At 40.5% G+C, this 22,281-nt stretch overlaps 1 protein-coding gene and 1 pseudogene across 1 annotated transcript in view; both read left to right on the top strand.

Annotated features, from left to right (window-relative positions):
* The first annotated feature begins 2,767 nt into the window (after window positions 1-2,767).
* The window catches only part of LOC148128320 (extracellular calcium-sensing receptor-like), a 41,117-nt gene continuing 21,603 nt past the window's right edge, over window positions 2,768-22,281 (top strand). The window contains exon 1 of the mRNA XM_087933777.1: window positions 2,768-3,170. Coding sequence (XP_087789903.1) covers window positions 3,009-3,170 — 162 coding nt within the window. The 5' untranslated portion in view covers window positions 2,768-3,008. The remainder of the gene's footprint in view (window positions 3,171-22,281) is intronic.
* Window positions 3,537-7,368, top strand: LOC148128321 (vomeronasal type-2 receptor 26-like; annotated as a pseudogene).

Raw genomic sequence — 22,281 nt, 5'->3', positions numbered from 1 at the left:
TACTTCAGCTTGGTTTGTTTCAATTTTTAGTTACAGTTTGCATGTACCTTGTTTTGGACTGAATTTTCTACAGTTAAACACTGTTCCTGGGGAGTTTTTCTCCAGCCAATGGTAACCTGGATATTGGGGGCAAAGTTGGAGATAGTAAAGGGACTCTTCTGGCTTATTTGACTGTGTTGCCTTTGTGCCACACCCTGGGTCATCACATCATCTCCATTGGACACTGCAAATGCAGATGTCTTATAGTGTTATGATTGAGTATTATACTTGTCACTCAAGGAAAGGAACTATTCCTGGTTCAAACTGCAAAGGGTGGGGTGTGGGGGGGTGAAGAATGATGTAGAGCAGAATGTTGTGCTTGAGAGAAGCTCTGGATCCTGTCCTCAGGAAATCCTCCATCAGTAAGAGCAATTCATTTTGAAATACTTGTTTAAAATATTAATGACCCACTCGAGTGATAGGGAGATTGGGCAGAATGCATCTAAGTCATAAAGAAAAGAAGAAAGCTTGTGATTATGAAAAACTATCCAGGTACCCCATAGCTGAAACACATCTCCATTGGCCAGTTAGGGAAACAATACTAAGATAAAGGCCATGGTGAGTTATTCCAGGGAGTCCCAGGGTGTTTCTCAATCTTGAAAGAGTTTGGTGGTGGCAGCAGAAACTGTAAATTCCAAAGAGATCTCAGAATTTAAAAAAGTTTGCCTCACATGTACCCCACATTAAGGGGATCGGACTAGGTGACCCCAAATTCTCAATGAATTCTAGTCACAGTTGCCCAACTGACAGATTGAGAGACACAATTGTGGGTTCACAAATAGGTTTTCCTCCTGAGAAAATGGCACGGACTCCAGAGTTATGGGGATAAGGTCAGCATTTCCCTCCTTTGAGATTCATCAAACACTAGTAATTCTTACTTCATCTCCGTGGATTTCCACAGATTTAATCCTCCCTAAGCCTAAAGAGGTTATGGTGAAAACATGTTTATCTACAAGCTCCAAATACTATAGCAAGGTCTCTTTACATTTGGAGCTTAGATGATTGCTTATCATGAAGATTTAAACCTCCTCTGAAGTTACCAGAGCTTCACTTTTCTGCAAAACCCTCCTTTGGTTTGCTGTAGGGGAAAAAAATAGTCTCTTTCAGAGACCAATGATTTCACTCTTAGCATTGCTTTGGACATTGCCTGCAGCTGTCCAGATTGACATAAGGCCAAACTGCTTCTGGAGGAGACCTTTCCAAGAACAAAAAGACTATTACAAACCTGGAGATCTTACTATCGGTGGAAACTTCCCTCTCTCCCTAACTATAGTTCTACAGCTCCCAGACAAGCCTCCTGGTGATTGGGCTAACCTTTCTCTGTAAGTGTTTCTTGGTTGTCCTTTTTTTAGGGCAATATGGAAAGGGCAGTCTTGAAGATGGGGCAGATGTAAATCTCACCTAGCCTCTTGATGTGGAACTTTCCTAGTTAGGACACACTGATTCTCTTTGATGAATCAGTCTCCCTCTAATTCCCATCTTGAGCACTCTGAGTCTTCAGTAGTGAAGAAAAGCTTGTCACACTCAATAGGGAGTCAATCTTTTCTCCATGTTCCTGAAGGCAAAGTACACTTTGTCAAGAGGACAATTTGGGCTGAACTTGGGGAGAAATAATGCAGGGTCCTCTATCTTATTGCTGGACTGAATTCATCTTCCCATCTCATTACTCTGATGGTTTGTAACACCATCTTTCATGCATAAAAGTCTGTAGAGATTCTCACTCATTCTGGTCATGGTTGTCCCAAAGGTGTTTTTTCATCCAGGAAGCTTCTTCAGTTCTAACAGGATAATGAGAAATGGAAGGATTTATACGCCTTGCAGACAGCTGGTCATTTGCATCCTTTTAGTGGGTCATTGAAGGGGTTAGAAGTTTATCTGTGTCCTCAGGGTCACCTGAGTGGTGCAAATGGTTCTTGTAGTCTGCAATTTTTTCCAAGTGCTTCAATAACCCTCTAAAAGAATGCAGATTACCAATTGTCTGCAAGGAGTATAAATCCTTCCATTCTCCACCATCCAGTCAGAGCTGAAGAAGCTTCTTGGATGAGAAACAAAACATCTTCAAAAGAAAAACAAGAAAGTCCAGTGGCCTCTTGAAAAAAAAAGCACCTTTGGGACCTGTCATACCTGCATTACATTTTACATAGTGAGGGTCTGTCTTTTGTCCCACCAAGCTGGCTTCCCACCAATCTCCTGTTAATCCTGGGCACTTCTAGATCAGTTGAGGGAGCTTCTTTGGAGAATCCCCAACAGAAAGTGTTCCACATTCTGAGACACTAAGAGGGCTTTTTCTAACTGGGGGGCCATCCAGATATATTGGCATCATCATTTCTAGCCAGAAAAAAACAATCTGCTCAGACATTCAATTTAATTCAATTTATTGGATTTATAAAGCCACCTAATTCCAAAGGACTCTGAGGACATGATAGGGCACCAGATTGGGGAAAAGTGCTTGGGAACATAGGACAGAAGATATCAGCTTTTAATACCTCCATGACTGGATATAATAAATGGTGTAGTTTTATCAGGACGGTCAGCCAGATTTCCTTAACTGGACTCAAAAGTTCATTTTGGAAAAGTCAGTGCTCTGAGCTAATGCTGTAAATTGTAACTCATTTAAAATGTGCTGTGGAAAGAGGGAGAGGAGGATTTGTCACACACTGTTAACAATAGTATCAACTGATTGACAGCAACCCTGTTTTCTGACAGCAGGAAAACAAATCAACTAATGTCTACTGATCTGTTTCATGATCAATTCTTGGAATTTAGGTAATGAAATGACAGAATAAACATCTACCTCCTGCTCCTGTCTAATTTTTGTCCTCTAACACTTGCAACAAAGACCTGTTCCCAAGAACTACCAACACATTCTGGCTTTGGCATTTGCCATCCAGGAGATCAACAAAGACCCACAGCTTCTCCCCAACATCACTCTGGGCTTCCGCATCTATGAAGAGCACCATTATGCAAGCATGACTCCAGATGTCAGCCTGTCCCTGCTCTCCAGTCGGGGAAAAGTGTTTCCTAACTATAAGTGTGACACACAGGACAACCTTCTCTCTGTCCTTGGTGGTCTCAGCTCCAGAACTTCATACCAGATGGCAACCGTGTTTGGCAATTTCAAGGTTTCTCAGGTATTTGGACATGTAACATGATGAAAGGGGGAATGCTGTAAATTTGGCCTTGTGTGGTTATTGCCAACAAATCCCAGAGTCAATTCTGTGACTGAAAGAAAACAGCTTATGAAGGTGCAAACTTGGGGGGATTCGGCTCTAGAATAAGATACCCTTCTAGTCTAAATAGTTTGAGGTTAGTAACAAAAAAATACAGGTTCCATTTACCCTGCTTAACTGTCATATTCATGAACTGGCAGAGACCTGGTAACAAGGTCAGCCAATGAATAGGCATGGCAACTGGGTCAGCCAATGAAGGCTGTTTTGGGAAACAGAAACTGAAGGGAGGAATCTGGGTTGTGGCTTAGCTCTGTGCTCAGCTTGAAAATGAAGCTAGTCCGGACTTGTCTGTCTGCTGAACTGAAACTAAGAACTTACTTAAAATTTCTCCTCTCTACCATATTGGAAGAATCTGCTGTTGGTATTGTAACTTTACTTCATATTATTATGTATTTAAAGAAGTTAATGAATCAGTTATCTGTGTGTGCTTACTGGATTTGATTTTCTGCAACAAACTAACATTAACCTCTTCTTTTTCCTCCATCTCCACCCTCCTTTCAGCTAGGTTACCGCTTCTCTGACCCTGTTTTGAAGGATAAGAACCAGTTCCCCACTTTCTACCAGATTGATCCCCAGTATCACCTACAGAATGCAGCCATTGTCCGGCTCTTTCTGTATTTCCAATGGAACTGGATTGGGATTGTTGTTCAGAAGTCAGAGAGCAGTGATCAGTTCATCCAGATTTTTGACGCAACCCTTGCCCAGAATGACATTTGCATACAATTTGTAAAACAGATCATACCCCAAATCTTAATATTCAATGAACTGAACAGCAAACAAATAGATGTGCTTTGGACCATTTTGAACAGTGATGCTCAGGTTGTGATTATTTCAGGGGTTCCAAGTGCTCTACAAAGCCTTTTATTATCCCTCTCCTTTTATGAAGAAGAGTACCATGCTTCTTCTGGAAAGGTCTGGCTCCTGACCACCCAGTGGGAATTTTCAGCTATTGGCTATCACTACGAGTGGGGGAAACTAAAATCCTTCCATGGTGCTTTGTCTATTACAGTCCATACAAACCCAGTGCCAGGATTCAAAGATTTTCTATGGGCTCTGAATCCACATGAACCCCACGGAGATGTCTTTCTCCCCAGCTGGTGGGAAGTTGTATTTGACTGTGAGGTTTTGAAGGCAGGTCTGTCCTCACCTGATGGCCGAAGGGTTTGCACAGGGGAGGAGAACCTGGCCACTCTCCCAGCCTCCGTCTTTGATGGAAAGGTGACCGGTTTCAGCTACAGCATCTACAATGCTGCCTATTCTGTGGCACATGCATTACATGCATATATGGTGGAATCACAATGGGCATTGAAGAGGGGCAGAAAGATGTCACAGTTGTTCTATGTGAAGCCCTGGCAGGTAACTCTTCAGCTCTTCCCTTCTGGTCAAGGAAACAGCTTTATAACAGATTAACAGAGTTGGAAGTCACCTTGTAGGTCATCTAGTCCAGCCCCCTGCCCAAGCAGGAGACCTTACACCATTTCTGACAAATGGCAGTCCAGTCTCTTCTTAAAGGCTTCCAGTGATGAAGCTCCCACAACTTCTGAAGGCAACTTCTGTTCCCTTGGTTGATGGTTATCACTGTCAGGAAATTTCTCCTTTCTAGGTTAAATCTCTCCTTGATCAGTTAATTAATAGGATTCATACCCATTTTAGTCAATAGGATGAAGTGTGTATTAAGGGCACCATTAATTTCTGCTACATTTGTGGTGAGTACATGCTTAAGCCTCAAAGGCAAGACAAGAATGGACTTGTTAAGAAATTAAATAAACAAACAAGTAAACAGACTGTACTTCGATTGTATGATTAGTGATCAAGACAAGTGTTAAAGATTTGGGTTAGGGACAATAAAAGCCCTTCTGTACCTATGAAGGACATCAATGCCTCTTGCCAAAAACTGGAGTGACATGCAATATTGGTGCATCTCATTCATTACTTCAGTTAACCAAAAATATTTTGCAAAGAAGTAATTTGGAATTTTACTTATTTATATTTTCAAGCACCTAGTTTTCCTTGGGAATAATTTGTAGTTTCAGTCCTTGAAGCTGAAGATCTAGCAGCTCCACAAATAGAACTTTGCCTCAATCTACAGCTTGGTTGCAACTTTGATATACAGTCTCTTCCTTTTATGGATTTTGGTTGGTTGTTTTGCAATTCCAGATGCACGTCTTCTTGAGAAACGTCCTTTTCAACAATACCGCTGGGGAGGAAGTCTTCTTTTCAGAAACTGGGATGAAATATGCAGGATTTGACATCCTAAACTGGGTTGTCTTTGCAAATATGACAATCCTTCAACAGAAAGTTGGATGGGTAGATCCGGAGGCTCCTTCAGCTGAAGACTTCAGCATCAACCCCGATGCCATTGTGTGGGCCAGCCAGGTGGGGAGTAGATGTTGTTTCCAGGGGTCAGGAAAGCTGAGAGGAAGGACCAGGTTGTTGTGATGGAAATTCTAATCAGTGAAAGGAAGAAAAGGGTCTGCTTTTATACAGACCCCAAAGCCAAGCTGAACATTTCTAACCTCTCCATCTCACTCTCCTTTTTCAGACAAAGCCTTTCTCCCATTGTGTGAAGCGCTGCCTTCCAGGACAAGCCAGGAAAGTTGAAGAGAAAAGGCGCTCTTGTTGCTATGGATGTGTTTCTTGCCCAGAAGGGACCATTTCTAATGAAACAGGCAAGTTGTTCAAGGAGACCGTCCAGCAGGAAAAAGGACGTGTGGTGTGGCTGCCTGGGGAGGAGTGAGAGAGAATATGAGGTGGCAAATCAGTTGAGCAAATCGACATGAAAACAATTCAGAACTTTTAAGGGTGGAATATTCAGTGCATCCTTCTTTAAGTTGTTAGCAACAGTTTTAACTTTTATACACTGTTTATATGTTTTAATATTTTAGTGAACACTGTCCAGAGTCCCTTGATATAGGAGATGGGCATTTTAAAATGTGATAAATAAAATAAAATAATTAATTCCCGCTGAGAGGTTAATAGGTTCTATCACATCTTCTGAGACTGATTTCACTGAACCTGTCTGTGTTGTGTGTAGCAGAATTAAAGAAATGGGGCATATGGGTAGCATAGCCAGGTGCCTGTAATCTAGCTACTCTGGAGAGTGGGGCTTTTGGCTCATTTGAGCTTCCTTCACTGGGAAAGCAATTCCTTTCAAAGAGAATCCCTGGTTCTCTGTCTAACATATCTGGTGCCTGTTCTTCCAGATGCAGCTCAGTGAATCCCCTGCCCAGAAGACCAACACCCGAACAAGAACCACATCCTGTGCATTCCCAAGACCATGAACTTTCTCTCCTATGAGGATACACTTGGCTTTGTTTTAGTTTCTCTAGCTCTTGTCTTCTCTTTGATCACAATCTTCGTGTTGGCAGCCTTCATCAAACACCGCAACACCCCCATCGTCAAGGCCAACAATCGCGATCTCACCTACATCCTCCTGGTCTCTCTCCTCCTCTGCTTCCTCTGCTCCTTCCTCTTCATCGGACAGCCAAGGAACCTCACCTGTCTCCTCCGACAAACCACTTTTGGCATCGTCTTCTCCACTGCCATTTCATCTGTGTTGGCAAAAACTCTGACTGTCGTGCTGGCCTTCATGGCTACTAAGCCAGGAAACAGGGCAAGAAAATTCTTGGGGAAGCAAATGATCATAGTCCTGGCTTGTCCCCTTGCGCAAACAGCTCTTTGTGCCTCCTGGCTGGCAATCTCCCCCCCATTTACTAATTTGGACTTTCATTCTGTGAAGGGAGAAATCGTGATGGAATGCAATGAAGGTTCAACTACCATGTTTTATGCTGTGCTAGGCTACATGGGTTTCCTAAGTCTTGTCAGCTTCATAGTGGCTTTTCTGGCCAGAAAGCTGCCTGACAGCTTTAATGAAGCCAAGTTCATTACTTTCAGCATGCTGGTCTTCTGCAGCGTTTGGATCTCCTTCCTCCCCACCTATCTGAGCACCAAAGGAAAGTCCATGGTGGCTGTGGAGATCTTCTCCATCTTGGCCTCTGCGGCTGGTCTGCTGAGTTGTATCTTTCTCCCCAAATGCTACATTATAGTGCTGAGGCCAGATCTGAACAATAGAAGTCACCTCATGGGGAAAGTTAAGTAGGAAAGTAAGAAAACATATAGTCACTTCTGTACAGATGGATACAAAGGTTTCCACTCCAACTATGTCCAAACACAACAAGCACATGCTAGCTAAAACAACATTGAGTTTTTTTTTTTTTTGCGGACTCATTTTGCTGACACTGACTCATAGTATGCCATAGTTGGTTTCATTTAGGTTAATGCCAACATATTGCTCCTAATAAATCTTTTGAATTCTTTTGAAGCTTGGCTCAAGTCTCATGATTTAATTAGGGCAATTGCCAGAACCCTGACATAGAGTCTGATTTAACTATGTGGCCTACTTAGAAGAGTTTTCAAGAAGCCTTTCAATTTTGTTCAAACATACAAATACTTTAAACAGAAAGAAGTCTGTTTAGCCTTATACCTCCCTCCTTTTTATTTTGTAAACATCAACCTTTAATTATTGTGCTTTGTAATGTTGCCTTAAATTTTCATCATTTGCAAATTTTCTTATCTGGAGCAATTGAGCTGATTTTTTTTCTACTTAATATCAGATGCTGCTAAGAGTCCCTATCACAGGCCGTGAGGATTGCTTATCCAATAAGGAGAATGTCTATGACTTTTGCCCAAGCCAACCATATTTTTCCCCCAGGATCCCAGATCGGACATCCAGACCACTTTTTCCAATCATTACTTTTTTTATAAAATAAGCCAAGCTGCATACCAGTTCCATCTTGGGTACTATGGCCCTATCCAGAATTAAAATCAATGGAGCTTGTTATGAGTTTTCGTTTAAACTTTGCCTGATTGCATTGTCCTAGACTCAACAGATCTCAAAAAGCACTGGACCCTGGACAGATGGATGATTATATACCCTTATAAGGGTTGGGGAGATGTTTCATTTTGATAAAAATATGTAAGACACAAAAGTGAAAGAGTAAGTCTGAGAGTTCTTTGTATGTATATTGTCTTATATTTCGATCACTTTTGATAATATATTACTATTACCTCTATGTTACAGTATGTCTATCATTAGTATATAATTGTTACTCTACTACTACTACTACTGTACTACTGCTGCTACTACTATTGATATACAACACTGTTTTCATTCAGGTCTGTCCTCTCTCTCCAAACAGGAGCTTTGATGGAATTGTACTATTGGGTTTCCCCGAAAATAAGACCCAACCGGAAAATAAGCCCTAGCATGATTTTTCAGGATGATCGTAATATAAGCCCTACCCCCAAAATAAGCCCCATTTTAAAATTGTCAACCAGACAGATGCATTTAGTACCATTTTCCCCTGAAAATAAGACCTAACCAAAAATTAAGCCCTAATGCATCTTTTGGAGCAAAAATTAATATAAGACCCAATCTTATTTTGGGGGAACTGTGGTAATTATGGCATGGTATACTAAATTGTTCTTAGAAATTAGAGGCAAATGTGCTGATTGCTGCTAGACAATATAGATGCAAGCTAAGCATTATTAATAAACAATGATAAAGTCATAGGTTGGTCTCAAAAAGGTTGGGTTAAGCTGGGCTTAAGTATAAAAATTGTACTGTTGAAGAAGTGGCCTTTGCACAGGCTCAATGGGAATGATCCACGTGTGTCTTTTCCTCTGTGAAGAATAAAGCTTTTTAAAATCTCCATCTCAGTGTGTGTTTCACTGGGCATCTCACACTAGACAGAATCAGCTTTCTGGGACCACACTGGAAAAACACTGAACAACTCTATCATGGTTGGTGGTATTCTTCCCCCACCAGCTGACAGCAGACAAATTTCCCAGCCTTTAACCAGTTGCTAGGCAACACTCCAGCAGAGTTTAAATTAGCCATACATCTCAAGTACCTCATCTCATGGAGAAATGGGCAACTAATTTCACCCCTACCATACAAGTTCTTTGCTTGTTCCACACAAACACCTATATTATTGCTTACTTTTAAATGGCTACAACTGATCAACACACTAGAACCTTGCTCCTTATCCTCCCCTCCATCTAAACAACTAATCAGTGGAAAAACTTGCCTCCAGAAGTTGTGAATGCTCCAACACTGGAAGTTTTGAAAAAGATGTTGGACGACCATTTGTCTGAAGTGGAGTAGGGTTTCCTGCCTGCCAGGGGGTTGATGAGAAGACCTCCAAGGACCCTTCCAACACTGTTCTATTTTAGTCTGTTCAGTTCTGTCCTGTTCTGTTCTGCGTTCTATTCTATTCTATTCTATTCTATTCTATTCCATTCCATTCCATTCCATTCCATTCCATTCCATTCTACAGACTCCATCTTGGGTGCAGGTACTCACTTTCAGGTAGGCTGAATACCAATTGCACCATGACCCTCAACTCCTACTTCTGTTTTGGTGAACAACACAGGAAACAAACCTGTTTTTTCTCCTTCTGGTTGTATGAAGATAAGCTATTGCTAAATGAGTAGGATGTTATTCTTCTTGGCAATTATTGGAAGAACAGTAATTCTTAATATACCCCACATAGATTTCTACCCACAAAACTCCTTTAAGATAAAATCTGCTTAAATAAAATAGGATTTATATCAATGGTTCCCAAACTTTTTTAGTCCATCGTCCCCTTGGTGCTACAAACTCATCCTCAATGCCCCCCACTCAGGGGTGGGATTCACATTTCTGTGGGCATGGCCTAATTTGAGGGTGTAGTTTGCTGGTCACATGAGTGAGCTGGTCACACAACTGGGTGGGCATGGTTTGCTGGTCACATGACTGGTGGTGGGGCTTGCTGGCCATGTGACTGGCAGGCATGGCTTGCTGGTCATGTGACTGGCTGGCATGGCTTGCTGGTTGGGTGTGGCTTGCTAGTCATATGACCAGGTAGGTGTGGTTTGGTGGTTATGGGACTGGGTGGGTGTGGCCAGGTGATTGGCAAACCAAATACAAGTGGTCATCACTTAATGGCCGGTTGTTTAGCAAGTGTTCTAATTTAAGACTGGCCTCCCCAGAGCTACTTGACCTGTTTTTGGAGTTTTGACAGCCATGCACACACATACAAACACATTCCCTTCTAACTCTGCTGGAGCAGGTCATTGGACTAGAATTGGCAAAGCAACTCTGATTAGATTCTAGTAGTGAATAAAATCTAATCAGAGATGCTTTGCCGATTCTTGTTGATTTGTTTTATTTGTATTTCGTTATTTTATGTTGCTGAATTGCATTGACTTGTGCGTCCCTTCTTGTGCACAGCCCAGAAGCTGCTTTGATTCTTTGCAGCAAAAACTACCGACCTCTGGCTTTGCTCTACTTTTCAAACATGCCAGCACTGCTGCATTCTATTTGCCGGCCCCGCAGGTCCACCCCATTGAGCCGGCTGCACTGGAGGGACCTGCCCACCGTCAAAATATATTCCTTTAATCAAAAGTTGGTTTAAAGCTGAAGTGAACGTTTTGTTTAGAGAATACAAGTGTATTTCAACTATATACTTTTCTCTGCATTTATTTGAAAAATGGATGAAGATTGCATCCTGACTTCCCATTGGGATATTAGTTTATTTCACCAGATTTTAGAACTTAAAAAGCCCTTCCATAGTGCTTTGCATTTCATGGATCATAGCCATGATTTTCCAGAATTCCGGCACTTTCTTCTGTCTTTAGACCCCTTGAATCCTCAAGGAGATGTCTTTCTTGCACAATGGTGGGAAGATGTCTTCGACTGCAAGATCCATAAACCAGGAGCGATCCTTCAAAAGGAGGAAAAGCAATGTACCAGAAAAGAGAGTTTACAGAATCTGCCATTTTATGTGTTTGAAACAAATATGGCAGGTGAAAGTTACATTATCTACAATGCCGTTCATGCTGTGGCACATGCATTACATGCAATGTGTGGAACAAGAGCACAATCGGCCAAGCCGAGGTTTGGAAAGATGTCCAGCCTTGGCAGGTACTTTCTGTGAACAGTCCACAGGTTCTTTAAAATTCCCATGAATGAATGTTTCTTAATTAATTTATTAACTATTTACATGCCACAAGATTTGTAATTATCTTCACAACTAGACACAGGGATAGTTATTTCCAAAATGCCATCTCTGCTAAACAACTAATTTCCATAACATTGTTAAATTATTTACTAAGACTGTATTACTATTATTCTTCTCCTCCTTCCTGTTACCTCCTTTTCTACTTATATCTAGAACCTTGTTGCCTGTATATTTATGATTTATATTGTTTTATTTGTATGATTTGATTGCTTATTAGTAACCTATGACTGTCATTGTTGTATCTTATGATTCTTGATGAATATATTTTATTTTTTCTTTAGGTACACTGAGAGTATATGCACCCAAGTCAAATTCTCCTCCTCCTCCTCCTCCTCCTCCTCCTCCTCCTCCTCCTCCTCCTCCTCCTCCTCCTCCTCCTCCTCCTCCTCCTCCTCCTCCTCCTCCTCCTCCTCCTCCTCCTCCTCCTCTTCTTCTTCTTCTTCTTCTTCTTCTTCTTCTTCTTCTTCTTCTTCTTCTTCTTCTTCTTCTTCTTCTTCTTCTTCTTCTTCTTCTTCTTCTTCTTCTTCTTCTTCTTCTCCTTCTATGATGGTCACTAGAGAATGATAGAAGCTGGGATGTCTCACTTCTAACTACCCCACTTTCTAAGGGCTCTCTTTTCTTTCAGCTTCTTACTTATTTGAAGACTGTCTAGTTCAACAACAGTGTTGGAGATGAAGTCTCCTTCTTAGAAGATGGACTGGGAACTGCACATTATGATCTTCTCAACTGGATTTTCCTCCCCAATCAGTCTTTCAACCCTGTGAAAGTTGGGCAACTAGATCCCAGGACTCCTCCAGGCCAGGATTTTATCATCAATTTGCATGCAATCATCTGGGCCAGAAAGGTGAGCTAGAAGGAAAAGTTCTGAATCCAGAAAAAGGTTCGTTCTCTCCTAGGGATGTGGCATGTTCTTCTCACTGAAGAAAAGGTGGGCTGAATCAGAAAAGATGAAAGCTGTCTGGTGACAGATCTATCTTCCTTACAACAGATTCAAGTTTGATTTGTGCCATGCCAGCAAAGTACTTGGATTGGCAAGATATCCTGGTTGAAACCCAGAGTGCAATTAGAGAAGGCATCAGTCAACCCGAAATATTTTTTGTTGGGTATATTGCTGGAGGGCTATGATAAAGGGACTATATATTTAGTTTTGCACATATTGACAGCAGCAAGGAATGCATTACACAATACTGGGAAAATCAAATGAGGATGTAATTCAGAAAAATATTAGACTGTGTGCAGAAATGGGGAGATTGACATTAAAAATAAAGGGCAAAGAAGACACAGAATACTACTTAACATGGAATAGATTTTGCAAGTGGTTAGAGATAAGAGGTAGAAATTAGATGAAGAAAGATTTTTTTAAAAACAAGTTTTATTCAATTTTTCCAAAACAACATTAAAAAAAGCTCTTTTCAGTGTACAACAAAATTCCAAGTCACCACTTTTACATGCGAATATCACAGTAATTATACAGTATATTCATTTTTACATTCAACATTCTGTCTTGTCCATTTTTAACTTAATTCTATCATTATTTCTCCCTTTCAACTTTTACATAGGAAAAGAAACAAACAGATTAATTCTGTTAAGTGGTATTACTTTCATTCTAAGCATCTTCTTAATTCATTTCAATTTATTTCAAATATATTTCTTAAACATTAACATTTCTTTTAAGTGTGGCCTTTTCCAAAGTACTCTTTTCTCATTTTACTTCTCAACTTTTACATAAGAGGAACAAGCAAATTAATCCTATTCATTAATATTACTTTCATTCTAAAAATCTTCTCAATTCATTTCAATTTATTTCAAATGTATTTCTTAAGCATTAATGCTTCTTTTAAGCGTAGCCTTTTCCAAAGTACTCTTTTCTCATTTAAATCACTAATAGTTCCCATAATCTCATACTTCTTCCCTTTTAATTCTTTTTTATCTTGTCAAATTTGCAATTCCATCACATATTCTTTTCTTAAACTCTAAATTAATACAAGTTTTTCACATAAAACAAAACATAATTTTCCCCTCCCCTTTTATTAGTCTGAGGGTGTCACCTCAGTGGTTTAAGTATGCCTTAATTCCCGCATCTGTAATTCCCAATTAAACATCTATTTTACTTAGTTATAGTAATAGTCAATCCCTAGAAAAATAAACTACTTTACATTGTACTTTTCAGTCAGATTCCGCGATGTATTTTCTCCCTTAGCTTCCATAACATTTTATTTATAATATCAAAAAAAAAAATTAAAAAAGAGAGAGAGAGAAAGAAACAATTAATCCATTTTGCTTGGTCACTGATATTAATCTCATTTTTAAACCTCCTCACAATTCATTTAAATCATTTCAATATATATAATAAACATTAACCTTTCTTGTAACAATAAAAAAGAACATGTATTCGTCTTCTAAAAAGATATCAGTGCCCCTCCCTCCTCTCAATAGACTATATTCTATAATTTGTAATTGCAAAGTACATTATTATTACCCCTCATATCAGTGTGGAATCCCCTTTCTTAATTCATTAACCATTGTCCCAATGTATTCTAGGTAAAGAAAAATTTTCCTTTATTTTACAATTCCCATATTTCTTTCTCTCCTTTTCCTGTTCCTCATTACCTCTCTTCCCTTTTGTTTTTCCAAATCTTTTCTCCCTCTGATTTATATCCCTCTCTATATATATATTTTCTTTCCCCCTTTTACTTTTCTGCTGTTTCTTTCTGTCTTTCCAATTTTTATAAGTATTCCCCATTTTAGTTACTTTTTTGAATCTCCCATTTTTAACCCCACTTCTTTTTCCTCTTCTTTGTGGCGTTCTTTGTGTTGATTGTCTATTTAAGATGGCTTCTTCTTGAACTAACTCCTCCTTCTCTGAGGTTTCTTCATATTTTTCAATCGCCATTTCCATGGCTTTTAACTCAGAGGCAAGTGATTCACCTCTTGCATGTAGTATTTCTTTCAAATATTTAAGTTCTATTTTTAGATCCCACGGAGGTATCATTGTTACACACTCTTATATCTTATAGTCATTAAAATCCACCAATCAGCTTCTCTTTTTCTTTCAAACTTTCTGGATTAACAACTATTCCAGAAATGGGTTTATAGTAAAATCACCAATCAGTCCAACAATCCATATTTTTTTTCTTTTTATTCTAATTCAATTTTCACTTTTTAGGGTACTTGTTATATTGTTTCAATATTTCCTTTTCATTGTATCAAATCCGATTCCTAGAGAAATAGGAACTTTCCCTTTTTCAGCTTAATTTTTTGTCCACCAGATGGCACTCTCTGTTATACAATGTCCTTCCCCCAACCTTTTATTGTTCAGGGCTTTCCAAACCTCTGTATTCCAAACCAATCAGATCTTCAATTTTAATATATCCCCCTTCTTTTTGAAAACTCTGAAGTCCAGCTTTAAATTGTGCCTGTTTGTTACTGATGTATTTTAATTCAATTTGTTTGGATATCTTATTCCAGCTTCTTCCTAACCTGGTTCGAAATTAGATGAAGAAAGATTATTGCTATGTAGGAACTAAATATTAAGATGGTTTATAATTATATTAATTATATATTTTATTATTATTATTATTTCATAATGTTTTCATTCTTTCTTTGCTATTCTGTAAATGATATGCACTGATAATAAACTGTATTCAAAATGTTTATTCACATACACACATACATACACACACTCACACAGTCACACAAACACACAAACACACAAACACACATATGAATGACAAGGCATCAGTCCTCACTACTGATTATTTCTGTTTATTTTGAACACTATGATTCCTTAAGAAAAAGGTGTAACTCAGAGCCAGAGAGCAAGAATATAATTTCAGGTATTCCTCACTTAATGGCCATTTGTTCAATAATCATTTGAAGCTATTATGGCACTGAATGAATTGTGCTTACCCCCAGTGCTCAAAGTTATCGCTATTGGTGTCCCTGCCTGTACTTACATTATCAAAGTCACTACCTCTACCATCTCTCTCTTTTGGCCTCCTGTGCTATGTGGCCCTGGCTATCTCCTGCTATACCAGCTGTCCATATCTTCTTGCTCCTGTTGGTGATGATGCATGTCTGGACTGACCCTTCAGAGGCAGCTTCTGGCCACACAAAGAGCTTCTCGGTGAGATCGCATATAATAGCTTGCTCACAAGACCTTGGAAAACCACTTTATGTAGACAGCCATTTCTCCAAAGGGCCTGGCTGGACATGGCTCATCAGGAGCAAAATGATGGTGAAAGTCAGCTGGGGTGGTGGAACATGGGACTTAGAGTGCAAGGTAAGGAAGATGACTGCAGCTGGGTCTCTGCTTTGTGTCATGCAGATGGTCTTCAGCAACTGGAGGTTATTTTTATTTTGTTCCTTTTAATGGAATTTTTTTTAACATGTTAGTGTTTTAAAGAATTAGGTTCACTCTCGGGGGTTTGGAGTATATATGCTGTCAGCTAGTCTGCTGCTAGCTGCCATAGAAAAGGGGGGAGGGATCAGGGTGGATTTTTCATTGCAGCTTTGCAACTATGGCCTGGATTCAAGACCATTCTTGCTGGCTTTTTTATGTGATAGTCTGTGATTGCCAAGCTACAAGTGGGGTTGGGCTGTCCAGTTTGTTTCATTTTGCTGTATTCCCATGCTTTGCCTCAGAGCTTGCCTGGAACTGCTTGATTTCAGTTTTATTCCTAGTAAAAGTACTTTTCTCTAAATCTATGGAACCAAAGATTAGGCAAGTTCTGAGGCAGGCACATAAGAAACAAGCTGACAAAAGAAAACGTCTGAAGCCAAAAGAGTTTAAAGTAGGTGATAGAGTCTACCTGTGAGGTATTTGCACTCCACCCAACCATCTAAGAAACTTGGTCCTAAATACATGAGCCCATTCCCCACAGTTTGTTTCAAGTTGCTGTTTTCCCATGCTTTGCCTCAGAGCTTGCTTTTAGTTTTATTCCTAGTAAAAGTACTTTTCTCTAAGTCTATGGAGCCAAGGATCTTTCCTTCCTAGGAAATGGACAGAGGCAGCCCTGACATGTGCATAGAGTACTGTGGCTATGTAGAAAATCTCTACTACCTTTCGATTTTCTTGAAATGAAAGAATTTAAATCTTCCACCCATCATATTCAGCTGCTGTCCCTCATCAATGTGGGGCAGTTTCCAGGGTGGGATGAGCAAATAACATTGATAGCGTGTGGGATCTATGATTCTTTGTTCTTTGTGTACGTGCTAGGACAACGGAGCCTTCTGGTGGTTGGCTGGAACACGGAACAAGGACAAATTATTGCCATTTCTTAACCAGAACTGTAGCAAACTTAAACTTTTCAGCCTTGTATGCTTTATGTGAATGATCAGTGCATGTTGTGTGATGTAATGCGTTTGTGATAGGACATTAACAAAAATTGCTACGTTAACGAAGATTGCTTCTAATAAAAGAGGGTTTTGGAGTTTGCTCTGGGCTCTCATCCCGGGACAACCTTGCGTTGTGTCTTTTTTCCATGAGAGACCACCACAAGTGGTGACCCCGACGTGATCTGCTGCCAGCAGATACGGGTTCTGCTCTCCTGTACTTATCACCTGGAAGAGGCAAAGGTGCGCACCATAATCGATAACTGTCGCAGGCGACGATTATCTTCCTAAGTATGGGAGGAAAACTGTCACATCAGGAGAAGCATATTACAGAGTTGTTGAAGTTAGTCAGAACCAATTTCTTTATCTTTAGTTCTTCTGGTAGGGAAAAAAACTGTTTGTCACGATCCAATGTTAAATTGTTAATGCATACTGTATGGATGCAGTGTCCATGGTACCCTGAACGAGGTTCCTTAAAATTGGAAACGTGGAGACAGATTGGCAATGTTCTCCATGATGAGCCTTGGGCTGATTCAGAAGTTTTAACTTATTGGAAGATGGTTATTACTGCTTTAGAAGCCCTAACTAAAGAAATCTGTGAAGGAGTTTGGCATACAAAGTCCATATGTTCAGGGTTTGCTTCACAGTTTGGGGCAAGCTCAAAAGATGATTCCACAAGATTGGAAAGACTTAATGAGAATGATTCTGAACAGGACACAATATGTGGTATTTGATGCAGAATATCAAAGAGAAACAATTAACAAAGGAAATAATTCAGGGGGTTTGTATATTCCTGATCAAATCTATGGGGCTGGGCAATTTGCAACCGTGGAGCAACAGGCAACAAATTTGCCAGATCATTGCTTCCCCATTGTTATGGTCGCTGTTATGGGAGCACTAAGCCGAGTGGAGGAGGCAGGAGTGCCTACTAAATCCTTTTCACAAATCAAACAAGCAGCTACAGAGCCATACGCAGATTTCCTCGAGAAGCTCCAAAATGCCATTCAGCGGCAAATTTCTAATCCGGAAGCTGCAAAGGAACTTTTGATGAAATTGGCAGTGGAAAATGCAAATACAGATTGTAAGCGGGTTTGCAGCCTTTGGTCGTGCGGGGGGAGGCAACCTTGGCAGATTTGATTAAAGCTTGTGCTGTAGTAGGTTCGCAATCTTATAACATGGAGACCTTGGCTGTAGCTTTGCAAAAGGGTCTTAAACCTACTGGGAATTGTTTCAACTGCGGGAAGCCTGGGCATTTCAAAGCCCAATGCTGGGCCCCAGGGGGAGGTGCTGCTCTTTTTTGGAAGAAACTTCCACAGCAGAACTCAAATCCTGGGGCAAGTCCAAAAACAGTATGTCCCAAGTGTAAAAAGGGTTTCCACTGGGCGAATCAGTGCCACTCCCAGGCTGCACCTTCGGGAAACCGATAAGGGGGTACGCATCTAACCCTGCTCCAAAGGTTGCACCTGTGCTCAATGCATCACCAGCGACTACAGGAAGTGCTGGTCTGGACTCACGAATGTTAAAAGATACCATTATAACTTTTCCAAATCAAGTTTATATTGAGGACACTCATTTAAAGGGCCCCCTTCCTCCGCAAACGGTAGGATTGGTCTTGCCTCGTTCCTCAGCTTCTAAGAAAGGGTTTTTTGTGATTCCAGGGGTTATTGATTAGGATTATACAGATATTATAAAAATTCAATTTTATTCAGATGTACCTGCTAATCTTGCAGCTGGAGACTCCATTGCACAATTGATAGTGTTACCCTATACTCCAATTAATCCATTGATAGGGAAGCCTCGGATAGGGGGTTTTGGCTCTACAGAATGTTGTTCAGAGCTATTGGCCTTAGTGAAAAACATTAAGCCATCTCAGCCCAAGTTGAATTTTCTTATAGAAGGGAAATTGTTTTCCGGTGTTGTAGATTCCGGAGCAGATGTTTCAGTAATTCGGCAAGAAGAATGGCCCAAAGAGTGGCCTATGGAAGATTCTCTGGCTGTAAGAGGGGTAGGAGGTATGCAATTTGCTAAAAGTAGTGTTAAATGGCTTGTGGTTGCCCATGAATACAGGAGGCCGGGGGCAATTCAGGCTGTAATTCAGCCACTGGTAATGCCTTTGCATGTCAATTTATGGGGCCGTGATTTGCTTTCTCAATTTGGAGCTACCATAACTTTGCAGGATTGAGATGCTAAAATTAACTTTATTGTCCGAGGCTCCTGTGTGGGTGGATCAAAGGCCTTTAACCACTGAGAAATTGTCTGCTTTGCATGAATTAGTACAGGAGCAGCTGGGTCTGGGTCATATCGAGCCTACCACTAGCCCGCACAACACTCCTGTTTTTGTGATAAAAAAGAAAAGTGGAAAATGGTTTTTTTTGCACGATTTGCGTGCCGTCAATGCCATCATTCAACCTATGGGCTCTCTTCAATGTGGCCTACCTAATCCGAATTTAATTCCAAGACATTGGGATATCATTGTTATTGATTTAAAGGATTGTTTCTTTTCCATCCCTTTGGATCTGCAGGACAAAAAATTACAGCCCAACCATTAACTAATGCAATTATGGTGTATGCTGATGGTGGGAAGCATTATGGAGCCTGTGTTTGGCAGCAGGATGGTAAATGGGTCACAAAAATTACACCCCTTCAAACCTCTCTGCAGCGTGCTGAATTGGCTGTGGCTATCTTGGCGTTGCAGCACTTTTCTTCACAAAAATTTAATCTTATAGTTGATAGCTTGTATGTTTACCAAACCTTAATTAACATAGAGTTTGTCTATCTCTCTCCTTCTACTGACAACAACCTGCTTAGCTTATTCCTTACTTTGCAGCAGCTTATGCAACGACGTGTGTATCCTCTTTTTGTTGCTCATATTCGAAGTCACCACCCTTTTCTGGGTATTATCCAAGAGGGAAATAATGCAGCTGATGCTGCTGCAACATCGCAAAATTCTTGCTTAACCATGGCAACCTTAACCCCATGGGATAGTCATAGTTACTTTCATCAGAATAAAAAGGCCCTTATCAAACAGTTTCGCCTTCCTGCGGAGGAGGCTGCAGCTATTATACAACCATGTCCCACGTGCAGCTTACAAGCATCTGCTCTCCCTCAGGGTGTCGACCCTAGAGGGACACAATGCTGCCCGTTGTGGCAAATGCATGTCACCCAGTATCCTGGGTTTTCCCTCCTGGAAATATTTACATGTCTCAATTGACACTTATTCAGGTTTCATAATGGCTACCCCTCAAAGGGGCGAAGCCACAAAGCATGCTATTAATCATTGTTTGTGTACCTTTACTATTTTGGGCTCCCCTCAGGAGCTGAAGACTGATAATGGGTCTGCATACACTAGTTTGGCTTTTGCCACCTTTTGTTCCACCTGGAACATAGTGCATAAATTTGGCATTCCTTACAATTCCACAGGTCAAGCTATTGTGGAGTGTGCTAATCAGACTCTCAAGCGCGCATTGGACAATCAAAAAACAAAAATAGGGGACATGGGGCATGGATTGCCAGGGTTACAAAATACCTTAAATATTGCATTATATACGTTAAATTTTCTCAACTTGACTGGTACACCAGCTACTACGGTGGCCAGCAGGCATTTTTCTTCTTTCCCTTCTGCAGGAGGCGCAAGGCTGCTGGTGTTATACAGAAAACTACCTGACCCCACTTGGAGGGGGCCAGCTTCCTTGATAACGTGTTGTCATGGCTATGCAGCAGTTGAAGACAAGAATGAAGTCGTTTGGGTTCCTGGTCGTCATGTCCGCCCTTATCACAAGCCAGAGGTGTAAAGGGAAGAACCATGGGATGTGGGAAAAAAAACTCTTATATTAAGGATGTGTCTCGAATTGCTCAATTGGAGAACAAAACTGATTGCTAGGTATGTATACATATGCCTACACATAAAACCACAGGATTGCCATTGGTAGCTGTTCCTTTGAACGAGTTGCAATGGAAGAACATTGATTTTTCTAGTTATCAAGTGGTACAAGCTGCGGATGAGAACATGACCATGATACCATTGGGCAGCCGTATACAAGAAACTGCTGGGGTATGTTGGACTCATAACATCAGCCATGGAAATTTAACAGATCTTGGTCATTATCCCCATTGTAATTACACATTGACAATACAGAATACAACACGCAATAACACATTTTTAAATATCACTCTTAATGTATTTGCGCATAACTTTACTGGATATGACTGTGCTGCACTAGTCACTGGGAATTGCCCTCAGATACAGAATGACTGTCCGACAAGTGTAACCACGGGAGGCAAACCGTTTCTTTGCAACATGATTTCGGGACTTGCTCAGCTTATTTTTTCCCAGGACAACAAGACTGTAAATATCATCGGTCAGGATTTGTGGCTGTTGTGCGGGAGGAGGGCATATAATAGGCTGTTGGTCCTTTATTTATCAGATTGCACTGATCTGATAAATGTGATTGTGACTCTGGACAGTGCACAGTAAAAGAAACAATAAACACAATTAACACAATATTAAACACAAATATAAATAAAACTATAGGAGGATGGGCCACTATGTTAACAGAATAACAGAGTTGGAAGGGATCCTGGAGATCATCTATTATATATCTGTGCATTTGGTTTTTCTGGACTAAGTGCAAAACCTTACTTTTCTCTCTACTGAATCGCATTCTGTGGGATAGGCCCCAGTGTTTAAGTCCGCCAAAAACTTTTTGGATCTTGAGCCTATCTTCTAAAGCCATTCCCCCCAGCTTGATGTCATCTGCAAATTTGATGAATTCCCCTTCTATTCCCTCATCTAAATCGTTTATGAAGATGTTGAGGTCTGGACCTAAGATAAAAACATGGGGTGTCCCACTGCCCATGTCCCTTCATGTAGATATAGTTCCATTGCAGACCACATGTTGAATGTGCATACAAATCTATCTGCTGCTAATGCTTACCAAGAAGTAAGTTATCATCTACTTTGTCAAATGCCTTACTGATGCCCAAATACACTCTGTCCATGTAGTTTCACAGATCTGTTAGTCACTTTGTCAAAAAACACACAAACATTTTGCCTGAAATATTGCAGGGTTTCCTGCTTGAGCAGAGGTTTGGGCTAGAAGACCAAAACATTTTTAATAAAGGTTTTAAGCAATGATTGTCTTCCTTATTTACAGTTTTTATTGGGCTGTTGTATGCTGCCCAGAATGACTTTGCATGAAATGGTTGGCCATATAAATTGGATCCATCAATCCATTCCATCCCTCATCTTCCGTGTATAACTAAGCCACTCATTCCATTTAAACATTGGTATAATTGCTCACATTTCCTAGGGCACAACTGACTGCCATCGTGCCTCAGTAGTATCCATTCTATCTGAACATACTAGGGCACAGGCCAAATTCCATCTTGTGTGCAGGTGTTCGCTTTCAAGTTGGTCAAAACTTCAACTTCACCTTAACTCTCAAATCCATATGCTCTATGGATTAGCAACAAGAGACACAAACATGTTTTTCCCCTATCTGATGTTCAAACAACATCTGTTGCTGAGTGGGTAGGACAGTAACTTTTCCTAATGTATCCCCTGAGGATTTCAACCCATGGAAAACCTACTTTAAAAATAGGCTCTGAGTTTTTCC

This window comes from Pseudonaja textilis, chromosome 1, assembly GCF_049901715.1.
Source record: "Pseudonaja textilis isolate UNSWEBS1 chromosome 1, rPseTex1.2, whole genome shotgun sequence".
Taxonomy (NCBI): Eukaryota; Metazoa; Chordata; class Lepidosauria; order Squamata; family Elapidae; genus Pseudonaja; species Pseudonaja textilis.
This window is presented reverse-complemented; position numbering and strand designations above follow the sequence as displayed.